Below are 14,529 nucleotides of genomic sequence, written 5' to 3'. Positions count from 1 at the left end.
CAATTGCCGCTCGGCGTCGCGCTCATGATTGTGGTCGTTCCCGGGACCCAGGGAGCGCGCACTCGGCCACGGACAACAGCAACTGGTTCGACTTCCTCTCCGGCACGTCCTCCTCGTCCGGCGCCCAGTCCAGCCAGCTCAGCGCCGCCTCCCTATTTCCAAGCACGAACGCGCGCGGGATCCCGCACACCGTCGGGATCAGCAGCGCCGCGCGGTCGATGGCGAACTTCGCCGTACCGACGTCCATGTCCGTGTCCGTCGCGTCGTCGCCGGGCACAGGGCAGAAGCGCGCGCGGGAGGACGACTCGGTGAGCGTGCACAGTATGCACAGCGTGCATAGCATGCATAGCGGCGGGAGCGGGGGTGGGGGTGGGCTGACCGGCCGGGAGAGGTCGGAGGAGAGGGCGAGCGCGGGGCGGAGGAGCGTGAGCGTGGACAAGCCGCCGCGCTAGCTGCGTGCGGGGGCTCGGGGCTTTGGGCTTTAAACTGAGGAGGCGGGCGGGCGCACTCTCCGTAGGACAGGGCGGGCTGCCTCCGTCCCTGTTCGCGTCCGGCCGAGCGCGAGCTGTGCGGGGCGCTGGCGGATGGACGCTCCCCTAGACGTGCGCGCCCTTGAACTCAGTGCGGACGCGTGTAGTGTGTCACCATCTGCGGACTTTTGCTGGACGGGGACAAGGACGACGACAAAAGGGGAGTCCGTGTGGTTGTTGTTCTGCTTGTGACGAGAGACACTGTTCGCTGTCGTACCTGCGTACTTTCTTGTGCCATGCATGTCTTGAGCTGTACGTGTGCTGTGAGCCTGGGAGTGGCCCCGGGTGGACGCTTGCTGTCGTGTATCTTACGATTCGTGTTAGTAGCAGTGGTTTTACACAGGCGTCCTTGTTGGATGAACATGGACGTTTGAACAGGCGGCTCGTCTGATGTATTGCAATCGTGACTATGCGTGATTGGGCCTTGCATCAGCAATCGCGTCGGGCTGCAGCGTTGCTTTGCGGTGTGTATAACACCTAGCGTCGTGATTGTTAGTTCAGGCTCGCCTGTGGCACTTCGTTGGTTCTCTAAATCCGGCGTTTTGGATAGACGGGTGGAACTACCGGATTGCATTGCATTAGAATGAGTGGCCAGGGCTTGTTGTACGCGCAGTCAAGAACGAACCATTGAATGCGCTCAAAAGCCGGACGTTCTCAAAGCAATGTTAGCCTTAGACATGGGTCGGCGTGCGTTGCGGTTGGCAGTTGCAGATAGCAAGCAGATTTTCGCAAACACATCGATACATATTGAGCGGGGATAGGGACAAGGAGAAATTACGTTACATCTCGGAACATGTACAGATATTGCGATTCGAGTCTCGACGGGTCGGGGGGAGAGTACAGGGGAAGAAATGTGATGGAGACAAATCCAGACTTCAGCGGACATGTGTCGTCAGGCTTACCCGCTCAGGGCAGATCAGTTCGGGAAGCGGAACGTGATGTCAGGATTCTGTCTCTGGATAGCATCCAGCATCCTAGATCGTTGCTTGATGCCATTGGGATGCTCCCAGTGGTACCACATCGACCACTCGTGTCTATGCACACGACTTGCTATCAGGAGACTGACCCTTCAGCAGAAAAGATAGCGACGTACTCGTCAGCAGGAAGGTGCGCGTCTTCCTCGTCTTCGCCGTCAGAGTGGACGTTCTGCCGGTCGGAAGGTCCAGCAGCGCGAGAGGCACTCGCGGATGTCGAGGCAGCCTCCGGCCCCACACGGCTCGTTGGGGCACGCGAGTTCCCGGCATGCGACCCACCGGGGGCTAAGATCCCTTGGTACGGACTGGATTCACTTCTGGCTCAGAAAATGCGCATAAGAGACCGCGAGAACGACTCACTCTTCCCAGTTTACGAACGGTGGCAACTCCAAGCGCTGCACTTCTGGTTCCGGGGGGGCCTCTGCCTTCTCCCTCTTGTCCTCGGCGGCCTTCACTTCCTCTTTCTCCCGCTGCCTTGCTTTCCCCTTCCCCTTATTCTTGTTCTCCTCCTTGTTCTCCTCCTTTTTGCCGTCTGTCTTCTTGCCGTCTGTCTTCTTGCCGTCTGTCTTCTTGCCGTCTGTCTTCTTTCCATCTGCCTTCTTGTCGTCTGCTTTCTTGCCGCCTGCCTTCTTTCCGCCTGCCTTCTTGCCGCCTGCCTTCTTGCCGCCTTCCTTCGCGTCGTCTGCCTTCTCGTCGTCTGCCCTCTCGCCGTCGAGTATGGCCTTTTCCTCTGGCTCCATGACAAATGTTCCCAGCGCCTTAGCTTTGCCTTTCAGTTTCTGCGCCCTACTAGTACCTCAGGGTCAACGAATTGAAGAATGTCTAGAGGCAGGACGACTCACGGGTGCTTCTTGGTGTCGTCGTCTTCTGAAGTGCTGAGTCTTTCCGCCTTCAGGATGCTGTATTGTACGTATTCCTTGCTAAGATCCGGTGAGCAAACAACCCCTGAAGAGGAAGGAAACGATCGTACACTGGATGCGGACCTCGCTTAGGTCGGCCAGCACTATTTGGTAGCGGTCAGTTTGCTCCTGGGGAAGAAATGCGAAGAGTGCTCACGGTCGATCCGCTGCAGCCAAGAAGTCGGGAATCTCTTGGTCTTGATGCACCGACGGACCCCTAGAGATCTCGAACTCAGAAACTATTCGAAAGCGACAGCGACAGACGGCAATGATACTCACCGCGGAGCTTGGTCGCCGGAGCTGTCTCCGCCGTCCGACTCAGGTGCGTGATAAGTCGGATCGTCGTTACTCGATATGTCACTGACTGCATCCCAAGCGAGGATCCTCCACGAGAAATAGGGTCCAAATATGGCGATGGCTACGACTTCGTCGAGGTCTCTATGGGCAGAGAGGTGTAACGAAACCTGTTTCCGTGCACCAGAACGCGCCTCGCCCTGGATGTTGAACAGCCTTTTCTTTAGCACCGCTTGAAATTGATCCCCAGCTGGTATCTTCGTCGGGTCTGGTAGCGCCTTGACCTCGCAGACTGCTAGGACGATGGAGCTGGTCAGGGCGCACCTGCCCTCGTAGAACTGTAGCAATTCTTCATGATTGGTCACCCGTAACAACGAGTCTATGTCGTGATATAGAGGGACGCCAGTGACATAGTGAAGAACGAAGTCGGGGACCTTCTTCTTGAAGACAACGCCGCCATCATTGGTATTCTGCATCTTGGCCAGTTCGAATTGGGGGCCAGCAACGACCTTCCGGGGATCCACGACACCGTAGAACGCTTGGACCCATAAGCCATACCATGGCCACTCTAGGGTCCTGCCGAGGAAGTTACCAGGATTTCCAGCGAAAGCTTGTATAACAGCGAAAGTGCTTCGTATGAACAGCTCCATTGCAGAGTTGGAGACGTGCCAGTGAGAGAGACCGGCACGGTGTCGGTGATGCGAGGCCCAAGGGACCTAATAAGACCCCTTTATATAGCTGCAGCACATAGCCGAGACGCAGAGCCGGTCAAACAATGGGAGATGCCATGCCATCGATCGAACTACCTAAACGAGCATACTAAAGTGGTGGCACGGTGGCAACATTGTGGTCGTCGCGACAATCATCGACCGATTTACCCAAAACGAGTGGTGGCAAGTGGCAACGTTGTGGTCGTCGCGATCATGCCACCCGATATGGCAGATTGCCACACAATGACCACAATCGCTACTGATCAAACGACCGTATCGGGCATGGCGTGCCACCACTTGCCCACGGTGCCACCAGCGATCGGTTGCCGCGACCATCTAAGGTTAGTGCTTCAGGCCACGGCTGTTCCCGTGGGTGCCGTGAGAGCGCTGGAACCGCGTCCCGCTCTTGCTCTTAAGGGCACTGTTCATCTGCCGCCAAGTTCGAATCACCTCGCATCTTCCCTCGCATCTTCCCTCTCTCACAATCTCAGCATGACCTGGGTACTCGGCTGGCCCCTCTACGATGACGATGCGATCGAAATCGCGAAACAGCACCATCTCGTCAAGGACCCGAATGCGCCAGAATATCGGTACATCGAAGCAGCCCGGGAATGGATCGCAGATCAAGTCGGCATAATACCTACACTCTCCTGTTGGGTCGACAGCTTCCCTGAGCTTGTATACGCTGCGTATGTCGCCTACGGGGACAACCGTTATCCTCCGACCAGACTCGTCAGCAAGGAAATCATAAGCCGCAAGCAACATCGCCGCCTCGGGCGAGCTATGCCACTGAGGGATTTTGGCTGGTACCAATACGACGATCCGTCCGGTGTCCTGTATGGTGAGTGACTAAGTGCTGGCACCTTTTATGACTTCGCTGATCATCTATGCAGAGAAGACGCGTCACGAGAGTGACGAGGACAGTGATGAGGACAATGACGAGGACAGTGACGAGGGCAGCGACGAGGGTGACGATGAAGATGGCGGCGGCGGCGATGCGTCGATGAACGATACCAGCGATGATGAAGATTGCGAAGAAGACAGTGTCGAGAGTGACAATGAGACGGTAACTGATGGTGCGGTCTCGAAGTTGGACGTGCTCCCAGAAGACTCCGGAACCTTTGAGGCAGCGAAGTCACTGCCTAAGGACTTCGGTGAGTGTGTCGCACATAGTCTGAGATCATCCATACCAACCGCTGGGTACTGCGTAGATGCATGTTGCACCATTGCCGAGCCGCAGCCTTGATACAAGGTCTATAACTCTGCCTTCTCTCGTCGCACCATCAACATCATGTATCACATCAAGCAACTATCCTGTATTACTCTTCCATTCCCGTTGACGCTGCGTTGTATTCAGTCTGTACAGCAATATCTGTATAGTATATTTGTGCCAATTCCATTACATTCAACTTGTGTCGTCATCGTAGTTTTGCCGACGTGAAGCTGAGAATTGCAAGCGATCATGATGGGCTCCTACGTGCAGACGTGTGCATAGTAGCACTTACGAGCTCGTGTTGCTCTTCGTGCTGCGTCCGACGTATCCATCTTCGACGCGCCTTCCAAGTGTGTCGAACCTGGTAACTCTCATTAATTGGCTGGGGCCGCTGGGCGATCCGAGTCGCCACAGCGCGGTCACATGCCTGAGGCCACGGTTTATTAGATTCACTGCATGCGGTCCATTACCATCCTACCTGCTCACCGTGTTCAGGCGTTCTATTACACAGCGTAGAAGGCCGCAGCCCACACATCCTGGTTTGATTTACGGTATTGCGAAGGAAACCAGCGGTAATAATCAGCACCTTCGTCGCCACGAGTCAATACAAGCCTGAGCCTTGTTCTCCGAGACACTCAAGCCTTCACGTATTTCGTACTCAGCTGAGTACTTGTTTCTACTAAATCTATCCTGCCCTTCCAACCTCACATCCAGCCTGGCAATATGACTTGGGTCCTGGGTTGGCCTCTGTACTACTACGACGCGATCGACATCGCCAAAACGCACAACCTCGTCAAGGATCCGAATGCTGACGACGTAGCCTACGCCGAAGCCGCACAGGAATGGATCGTGGACAGAGCTGGCCTGATTCCGGTGTTCTCTTGCTGGGTCGACGATCTGCCGCAGCTCGTCTATGCTGCATACGTCGACTACGGTGATAGTCCTAATCCCCCAGCCGAACTCAGCCTCGAGGATAAAATGACTGACAAGCAGTACCGCCGTCTGAAGCGGGCAATGCCTCTCAAGGACTTCGGTTGGTACCAACATAACGACCCATCTAGCGTTCTATACGGTAACTTCAGTCTATGACTTCTTATGCCTGTCATGACTGATCTGGGATGGGAGAGTACGACAGTGATGAGTATAATGGCGAAGATGGTGATGAAGATATCGACACGGCCAGCGAAGGAACTGCTCGGAGCGACAACGAAGCGGTAACTAACGGTGTTGTCTTGCAATCAGACATGCTCTCAGAGGACTCCAGCTCTTCTGAGACAGCCCAATCACTGCTGACGGAGTTCGGTGAGTTCGTCGCATACATATGATGTGATCCCTTTTAACCAATCGATGTTGCGCAGATGCGCATTGCACCGTTGCTGAGCCGCAGTCTTGACGCACGGCAGTTCATCCCACCTCCTGTGATTTTACAGTGTACTATCCGAACTGTATTGTTCCCTGTCTAGCACCGTGCTTGCTTGCATGTATGTCTCGATCTCATTGCGTTGATACCTCGCGGTCGTGAAGGCAAGAATTGGAGGTTAACTCCGTGGACTACTGTACAGATCGACACGAGTGTGTTCATGCAGCGGATTGCGTACTAGTACATATATGCCATACATACGATGGCCCGCCCCCGGGGGATGCATATGCAGGCGAAGCCTTGGGCGCGAATGGGGGGACAAATCTCACGCACTATTACATACCCCCGCACCTGCTGTATTTGTCTCGCATGGCCCTCTGACGTGCCCATCCTGAGTTCTTGGAATGTATGTATGCTCCCATTCGCCGGACCCTGGTGGGCGACTACGTCGCGATCACGTGTCTGAAGCCACAGTCACGGCTTGCCCATCATGATCAGTTTTGGAACTTACCAACTTCAACGGACTTGCAACTGTGTCGTCTTCTACTTCCATAAGTAACACTGCTTGACTTTGATGCTTTGGTATCGTAATCATGACTTGGGTCTTTGGCTGGCCTCTCTATAATGACGACGCGCTCAAAATCGCGAAGAGGCGCAATCTTGTCAAGTCGGACCCGAACGCGGGAGATGATCAGCGCATCCAAGCAACCCGGCTGTGGGTCGCGGACCAGATCGGTATTGTTCCTGTGCTCTCCTGCTGGGTTGACGACTTCCCGGAAATTGTTTACGCTGCATATGTTGACTATGGCGACAACCGCTATCCTCCGCCTGATCTCATCCGCGAGAACATGACGATGTCCGACAAGAACTATCGTCGCCTCAAGAAGGTGATGCCACTCAAGGATCTTGGCTGGTATCAGTACAATGACCCGTCCTGCGAGCTATACAGTAAGCTGCATGTGCCCTGATATCTCTTCGACGCAATTGATGTTGGATGAAGAGGAGATGGGTGATGAAGAGGGCGACGACAGTGACGAGGGCAGCGCGACGGATATCGATGGAGATGCAGGCGATGGAGAAGACGATGATGATGATGCGCCGACGAACATTGTCGACGACGACAAAGACACGGCTGGGAAGCGACACTGAGACAGTCACCGACGGTGAAGTCTCGAAGTTGGACTCGCGCTCGGAGGACTCCGGCCCCTCTGAGGCAAACCCTTCCGACGGATTTTGGTGAGTGTATGATCATGCATGATTGAGACTGCCTCTTGACCACTTACTATTGTGCAGATACGTGTTGCACCATCGCCGAACCACAGCCTTGACGCGTGCCACATCCTCTTGTCGTTGGTAGTGTATGAATACTGTATCATTTGTGTCATTGATCTAGCACCCTGTCCTGTATTTCCCCGCCACTGCCATCATGCAATGCTGCATTATTCCTTGCCTGCTTGTCTGTCTCGTTCCTATCTCCTTTGCCTCATGTCGTGAGGCAAGGACTTCCCACAGGCTGACCGCCGTACTCTAGCTCGACTACCGCCTTTCATCCACGGGTACGACCTCCTCCATGACCATCCCCGTCTCCGGCGAGCGCCTCAGCGCCGCGTCCCCGCCCGTGCGTAACACCTCCCACTCCCTCGCCTCCAAGCGCCCCCGGCTCGACGACAGCCCCCACCTCTCTACACACAGCAACTCCATGCCCGCCCTCCCGCAGTCGCTCAACCTTTCCTCCCTCGCTGCCAGCCCGAGCGGCTCCAGCGGCATGCCGCACTACCCCTACCGCCTCGAGGTCGACATGAGCTCCGGCTACCCCGTCCAGACGGGCTTCACGCCCCTCCACTCCGCGCCCGGCCTCCCGCCCACACAGAGCGCGAGCCATCCCTCGCTCCAGTACGCCAGCTCCGGCCTCAATCTCGGCATGAACGGCGTGGGCAGCGGGCTCGGCTCGCAGAGCGCCCCCGCAGGCTTCGTCTCGCAGCTGGGCTCCCAGGGCTCCGGCGGGTACGGCATGGACATGGGCGCGGGCCACCATCCGTCGCTGCGCACGGCCGGCTTCCTCGGTAGCCAGCATAGTCAGCACGGCTCGGCGTCGCCGTATACACCCCAGCAAACACTAGCGCCGATGTATCAGCAGCAGCAGCAGCAGCAGCAGAGACAGGGAGGCGTGTCGTCGGCGACGGCGATGGCCCTGGAGCTGCTGGGCGAGGCGAATGGGGGTGGGGGAGGTGCGGGTGGAGGAGGGCAGGGCGGGATGCCGTCGTTCGACTGGCCGGTGCATGGGGGTGGTCAGCAGAGTCATCCAGAGAACGGTGCGTGATGCTCAATTGCCGCTCGGCGTCGCGCTCATGATTGTGGTCGTTCCCGGGACCCAGGGAGCGTGCACTCGGCCACGGACAACAGCAACTGGTTCGACTTCCTCTCCGGCACGTCCTCCTCGTCCGGCGCGCAGTCCAGCCAGCTCAGCGCCGCCTCGCTCTTCCCGAGCACGAGTGCGCGGGGATCCCGCACAGCGTCGGGATCAGCAGCGCCGCGCGGTCGATGGCGAACTTCGCCGTACCGACGTCTATGTCCGTGTCCCTCGCGTCGTCGCCGGGCACCGGGCAGAAGCGGGCGCGGGAGGACGACTCGGTGAGCGTGCACAGTATGCACAGCGTGCATAGCATGCATAGTGGCGGGAGTGGGGCGGGGGTGACCGGTCGGGAGAGGTCGGAGGAGAGAGCTCGCGTGGGGCGGAGGAGCGTGAGCGTGGACAAGCCGCCGAGCTAGCTGCCTGCGGGGCTCGGGGCTTTGGGCTTTGAGTTGAGGAGGCGGGCGGGCGGACCCTCCGTAGGACTGGCGGGCTGCCTTCGGGACGGTAGGTCCCTGTTCGCGCCCGGCCGAGCGCGAGCTGTGCTGGGCGCTGGCGGATGGACGCTCCCCTAGACGTGCGCGCCCTTGAACTCAGTGCGGACGCGTGTAGTGTGCCACCATCTGCGGACTTTTGCTGGACGGGGACGAGGGCGATGACAAAAGGGGAGTCCGTGTGGTTGTTGTTCTGCTTGTGACGAGAGACACTGTTCGCTGTCGTGCCTTCGTACTTTCGTACTTTCTTGTGCCATGCATGTCTTGAGCTGTACGTGTGCTGTGAGCCTGGGAGTGACCCCGGGTGGACGCTTGCTGTCGTGTATCTTACGATTTGTGTTAGTAGTAGTGGTCTTACGTAGGCGTTCCTCGTCGGATAGAACTTGAGCAAGCGTCTCTTCTGAGATGCACTGTGACCTTGTTGGTCCTTGCTCCTTGCAACAAAAACGCGCCGCGCAACTAAGCAGTGTTGCTCTGTGGTAGGTGGTGTCACGGCTGTACGTACGGTCTCAACTCCGGTTATTCTCGAGGCCATTGGCCTCAGATTGTACTTAGACTGGAACGAGCGATGCATTTTACTAGTCACGACACATGAAACATCGCAAACACTATATTGGGTCGGGATACAGGGACGATCTACATTACATCTCGGAACAAGTACAGACATTGTGGCTCAGAGTCGCGAGGGTCAGGGGCAGAGTAGAGCAGAGGGCATGAGTAAGAGGGGAATTGAGACTTGGTATACGTTCTTCAGGTTACACGTAGAGACTATTAGGTCGGGAAGCGGAACGTGATGTCAGGGTTCTGTCGCTGGATGGCATCCAGCATCCTGGATCGTTCCTCGATGCCATCGGGATGATCCCAATGGTAAAACTGCGACCACTCGTGTCTAGACACAGGTGGCTATCAGAAGACTGGCCAATTCATGGTGTGGATAGTGACGTACTCATCTGGAGGAACGGGCGCATCTTCCTCCTCTTCATTATCAGAGTCGACGTTCTGCCGTCCGGATGGTCCGGCGACGCGAGAGGCGTCCGCGGATGTCGATGCAGCCTCCTGTTCCGCACCACTCGTCGTGGCATCCGAATTGTCGGTATTTGGTCCACCAGTTGCTACGACTTCGTCACGTTCACTACGTTCGCGTGGTAGCTCAGTATTCTCCCTACCATCAATACGAAAGGGATGTAACTCACTCCTCCGAATGCATTAGCGGTGGCAACGCCAGTAGGAGCGCCTGTAGTGCAGGCTGACGTTTTGCCTGGCTCTTGCCAGTGTCCTTACCCTTCCCCTTGTCCTTCTGACCTGAGACCTTGCCGTGGCCTCTGGCCTCCGGCTTCGGCCTCGGCTTCGACACAGTCCTGGCAAAAGCTTTGGCCTTCCCTTTCAGTTTCTGATAGGTACTAATAGAACTCTGTTATCAATTAAATGAGGGGTACCAGCGGTCAGATGACTCACGAATTCTCCTCCTCTTCCTTGCCTTCCTCAGTCTTCGGTATTTCCTGTGTCTGTGTCGGTGCCCGATGCTGTCCATATCTCTTCCTAAGGACCTATGAGCAGGACGGCAATATGAGAGCGAGAGAAAATCATACACTGGCCGTCGATTGCGCTTGGGTCGTTCGTTTCTGGTACAGTGCTCAGTGTCGTCCTGAGAGGAGAGACGTGGAAAATACTCACACTGGACCTGCTGCTGACCTGGAAGCATTGGAGATCTCATGACGCATGGACAGAGATGCTGCGCTGTGACCAGAGCATCTGACATCACTCGCTGCTCGATAACAAAGGAAGCTTACTAACGTCGCATCGTGCTCGTCAAAACTGTCATCATCGGCCGGCCCGGAATCCTTGTACGTTGAGTCAACATTGCTAGATATGTCACTCGCTTCATCCCGAGCGAAGATTCTCCACGAAAAGAAGGGTCCAAAAATTGCAATGGCCACAACCTCGTCAAGATCTCTGTGGGCAGAGAGGTGTAGAGAAACCTGATGCCGCGCGCCCGATTGCGCCTCAGTCTGGTTGCCCGACACCCGTCTGTCCAGCGTGTGCTGGAAGCGTTCACCCGCTGGTATTTTGTACGGGTCCGGTAGAGCCTTGATTTCGCAAATCGCGAGGACAATAGAGTTAGTGACGGTGTAACTGCCCTGGTAGAATTGTAGCAGCTCCTCGAGGTTCGTCACTTGCAGTAGAGAGCGGATGTCGTGGTACAGAGGGACTCCCGTGACGTAATGGAGAACGAAGTCAGGAACCCTCTTCTTCAGCGCGACACCGCCGTCATTCGTATGTTGCTGCTTGACAACCTCGGATTGAGGCCCGACATTGACTTTTCGAGGATCCACGACGCCGTAGAACGCTTGCGTCCAAAACCCGTACCACGGCCATTCAAGGGTCCGGCCCAAGAAGTTACCAGGATTCCCAGCAAAAGCTTGTATGACGGCGAGAGTCTTTCGTATGAACAGCCTGAACGCCATCGCGGGGACGTAGCGGTGGAGGTACTATGCGGAGGAGATGATACGAAGTTCGATGGGTATCGCTGGCCCTTTTATACGACTGCAATGCATGGCCTAGCGCGTGGCCAATGACCCGATGAATCGTGTGGTCACAGTGGCAACGACAACTTCCTTCATTGGACATGTCACGGTGGGACCATTGTGGTCGTCGCCTAGGTTGCGTCGCCCATGCGACCCGATTAAGGATTAACCACACTGTGGCTCCAAGAACCACATCCTTGTGGTCAGCCACATCCATAACGGGCGTCGCCTACCACGGTGCCACACGATCGCCGATCGGTTGCTATGACCGATATGGCAGACAATGGCATTATGAACATCAAGCCACGGTAGATTCCGTTATTAAGCGCCGAAGCCACACCATCGTTCCCGTTTCTCCGAGACATTTATAGGCATCGTTGCTCTTTCACTCTCGAATCAACTCGCATCATCCTCTTCGTTCAACATGACTTGGGTCTTCGGCTGGCCTCTCTACGACGATGACGCCATCAAGATCGCAAAGGAGCACAATCTCGTCAAAAACCCAAACGCGAACGATGCTCAACGCGTTCAAGCAGCCAGGCTGTGGGTCGCGGACCACATTGGTGGCGTCCCTGTCCTCTGTTGCTGGGTCGACAACATGCCAGAGGTCGTGTACGCTGCATATATCGACTACGGGAACAATCGATATCCCCCGATAGAACTCGTCCACGAGGATACGATCTCCAGAAAGCAGTATCGCCGTCTCAAGCGGGCGATGCCGCTGAGGGATCTTGGTTGGTACCAGCACGACGACCCATCTTGCGAACTCTATGGTGAGCTTATTAACCCTACCCTTATGTTTCTTCGACGCGACTGATGTTGTCAATGCAGAGGAGACGGTTTACGAGGATGTCGATGACAGTGACGAAGAAAGTGACGAGGGTAGCGACACCGATGGCGATGAAGATAGCGGCGAAGGAGGTGATAACGAAGTTGCCTCGATGAACATCGCCAGCGTTGACGAAGACACGGCTGAGAGCGATAATGAAACGGTGACCGACGGTGCGGTCTCGAAGTCGGACCTACTCCCAGAGGGCTTCAGCCCCTCTGAAGCGGTTCAGTCATTGCCAACGGATTTTGGTGAGTGTGCCACACTTGATGGGAAATGACGCTGTTGGCTGATGTTGCACGCAGATGCCCGTTGCACCATTACCGAGCCGTAGCCTTGACACAACGCAGTTCACCCCATCTCCGCCTGTCGTCGTACTGTCTAAACTCTGTATCGTTGATCTACTACCTCCGTGACTCCTGTATCATCCTGTCATTGCCATCGATGTTGCATTGTACTTTATATGCATGATTGCCCCAACTTCATTACGTTCAACCTGTCTCGTGGCTCTGCCGTTATGATGGCGGAGACCTTTCTCAGGCTGGCCAACAGTCACGCTGGACTTCTGTGTGAGCGGGCGCGAAGTGAGTATTTTGACCTGGCGTTGTTACGAGCCAACTTTGTATCGCGTTGGACGCCTTCAGGCCTCCATACTCTGGACGTCCGACGTCCATCTCCGTTCGTATGTCATTGGCCGGGCGATCATGTCACGATCACATGACCGAAGCCACATTTGATCGTGTCCAAACCGTGTCGTCTTCATTGTTCAAGCTCACCGGTTGCAACCCGCATACTTACACTGATCCGAGGGTTACCTCTGTCCTCCTCTTTCAATCTCTGCGCTCTGCTTGCGTGTTTATAATTGACATGACCTGGGTGCTCGGCTGGCCCCTTTATGACGACGATGCGATCGAAATCGCGAAACAGCACCATCTCGTCAAGGACCCGAATGCGCCAGAATATCGGTACATCGAAGCAGCCCAGCAATGGGTCGCAGCTCAAGTCGGCGTGATCCCTATACTCTCCTGTTGGGTCGACAGCCTCCCTGAGCTGTATCATTTGTATTTTGAATCCGGCACCCTCTCCTGTATCAAGCCCCCATCGCCATCGACATCGCATTCTTCCTTGCCCACTTGTCTGTCTCAATTCAAACTTGAATCCGTTCATCTTATGTCGTGACATCGCTGTTTGCAAGCCTGGCGAGACCTTGAGGCGATCACTCCTCGAAAGCAGCATACTTATACTCTGATAGGCTCAGGCTGGGCGGTGTGTCGCGATCACATGCCGGAGGCCACACTCGTGTAGCCGGCCGCGCGCATCAGTGGGAGTTGCCACTGGCGTACCGTACGGGTATCCCCAAACCTCCCCACCCTCTTCAAAACGGTTGCATCTAGGGTACCATTTAATCACACCTCCCTTTACACGCCTACCCGCACGTACTCCGTCGCGATTCACCTTCGAAATGACTTGGGTGTTCGGATGGCCCCTCTACTTCGAGGACGCAGTCGAGATATCCCAGAAACACAACCTTGTCAAGGAACCTGTCGTAAACGAGCATGCCTACATCGACGCAGCGCAGTGGTGGGTCGCGTGCAACGCGGGCTTCCCTCTTGTCTTCGCCTGCTGGGCCGACGACGAGCTCCACTACGTTTTTGCTCTGTATGTCGACTATCGAGACAGAGCCCATCCCCCGGGCGTCATCTTGTCCGACGACGTAATGCCCGCTAAACAGAGACGTCGTCTCAGGGAATCTATGCCTCTCAGGGACCTGGGTTGGTACCGACATAACGATGGATCTTGGAGACCTTACCACGGAGAGGCATGGTTGAACGTTGACCACGGATTTCAACCCGAAAGACGAATTGGCCGCTGTTCTGGATGACGACTACCATATCGCGGTCACGTGGTATGAACGATGTCCGAAATTAATCGGCCTGGCAGACCCAAGAATAATATACAATATCGTAGATACCTCACTGCACGTCTACCGATCTATATCTTGCTTCAGTTTCGTCCATCCGGGTATCCCATCTACGCAGTCTTCAAGTTACGCATATCCACCACACGGTCCTCGCACACGCGGTATGCGTCCACCAGCCCCGCGTACAGCGCGACGTTCGTCTCCTTGGGCTCCGCGACGCACTTCATGCGCTCGCCCACGACGTCCGACGCGCGCATCTCCTCGAACGTGCCCTCGCCGCCGTTCTGCGCGCGCCACCACGCGTACCGCGCGAGCTGCGCGCCGCCCTCCGCCGCGCCCTCCTTGCCCGCGACGAAGACGCGCATGCCGAACACGTCCGCGGCGAGCTGGCGGATCACCGCGTTCGCGGAGGACCCGCCGCTCAGCACGA

The 14,529-nt window shown here is 56.2% G+C and overlaps 3 protein-coding genes across 3 annotated transcripts; 2 read left to right on the top strand and 1 right to left on the bottom strand.

The window, feature by feature from the left end:
- Positions 1-9,554: 9,554 nt before the first annotated feature.
- On the bottom strand, positions 9,555-10,853 carry B0H18DRAFT_1045626 (uncharacterized protein). The gene is made up of 7 exons (XM_048030757.1): positions 10,615-10,853; positions 10,499-10,561; positions 10,414-10,446; positions 10,280-10,363; positions 10,018-10,224; positions 9,771-9,956; positions 9,555-9,713 (listed from the first exon to the last, which is right to left on the bottom strand). Exons 1-7 carry the CDS (start codon positions 10,707-10,709, stop codon positions 9,596-9,598), a joined length of 786 nt encoding a protein of 261 aa, XP_047886558.1. The 5' UTR covers positions 10,710-10,853; the 3' UTR covers positions 9,555-9,595.
- An 829-nt stretch (positions 10,854-11,682) lies between these two features.
- B0H18DRAFT_135970 (uncharacterized protein) lies at positions 11,683-12,677 on the top strand. Its single transcript, XM_048036800.1, has 3 exons — positions 11,683-12,122; positions 12,181-12,429; positions 12,484-12,677. Exons 1-3 carry the CDS (start codon positions 11,774-11,776, stop codon positions 12,510-12,512), a joined length of 627 nt encoding a protein of 208 aa, XP_047886557.1. The 5' UTR covers positions 11,683-11,773; the 3' UTR covers positions 12,513-12,677.
- A 963-nt stretch (positions 12,678-13,640) lies between these two features.
- B0H18DRAFT_1125590 (uncharacterized protein) lies at positions 13,641-14,007 on the top strand (the record flags this gene model as incomplete). Its single annotated transcript, XM_048035036.1, has 2 exons — positions 13,641-13,837; positions 13,911-14,007. The coding sequence occupies 2 exons, from the start codon at positions 13,641-13,643 to the stop codon at positions 14,005-14,007; spliced, it is 294 nt and encodes a 97-aa protein (XP_047886556.1).
- Between the last annotated feature and the right edge of the window lie 522 nt (positions 14,008-14,529).

This window comes from Fomitopsis serialis (assembly GCF_022376445.1).
Source record: "Fomitopsis serialis strain Sig1Antser10 chromosome Unknown B0H18scaffold_160, whole genome shotgun sequence".
Lineage (NCBI taxonomy): Eukaryota > Fungi > Basidiomycota > Agaricomycetes > Polyporales > Fomitopsidaceae > Fomitopsis > Fomitopsis serialis.
The sequence above is the reverse complement of the archived record's forward strand: the minus strand, read 5'-3'. Positions and strand labels throughout refer to the sequence as shown.

Bases quoted from the DNA above. Each gene is read 5' to 3' on its own strand.
- B0H18DRAFT_1045626 (XM_048030757.1), bottom strand. From the start codon at position 10,709: ATGAAGCGAGTGACATATCTAGCAATGTTGACTCAACGTACAAGGATT. The intron at 10,562-10,614 runs GTAAGCTTCCTT...CTCTGGTCACAG, and splicing joins ACGAGCACGATGCGACGTTA to CGCAGCATCTCTGTCCATGC. The intron at 9,957-10,017 runs GTGAGTTACATC...ACGCGAACGTAG, and splicing joins CCGCTAATGCATTCGGAGGA to TGAACGTGACGAAGTCGTAG.
- B0H18DRAFT_135970 (XM_048036800.1), top strand. From the start codon at position 11,774: ATGACTTGGGTCTTCGGCTGGCCTCTCTACGACGATGACGCCATCAAG. The intron at 12,123-12,180 runs GTGAGCTTATTA...TTGTCAATGCAG, and splicing joins CCCATCTTGCGAACTCTATG to AGGAGACGGTTTACGAGGAT. The intron at 12,430-12,483 runs GTGAGTGTGCCA...TGTTGCACGCAG, and splicing joins GTCATTGCCAACGGATTTTG to ATGCCCGTTGCACCATTACC.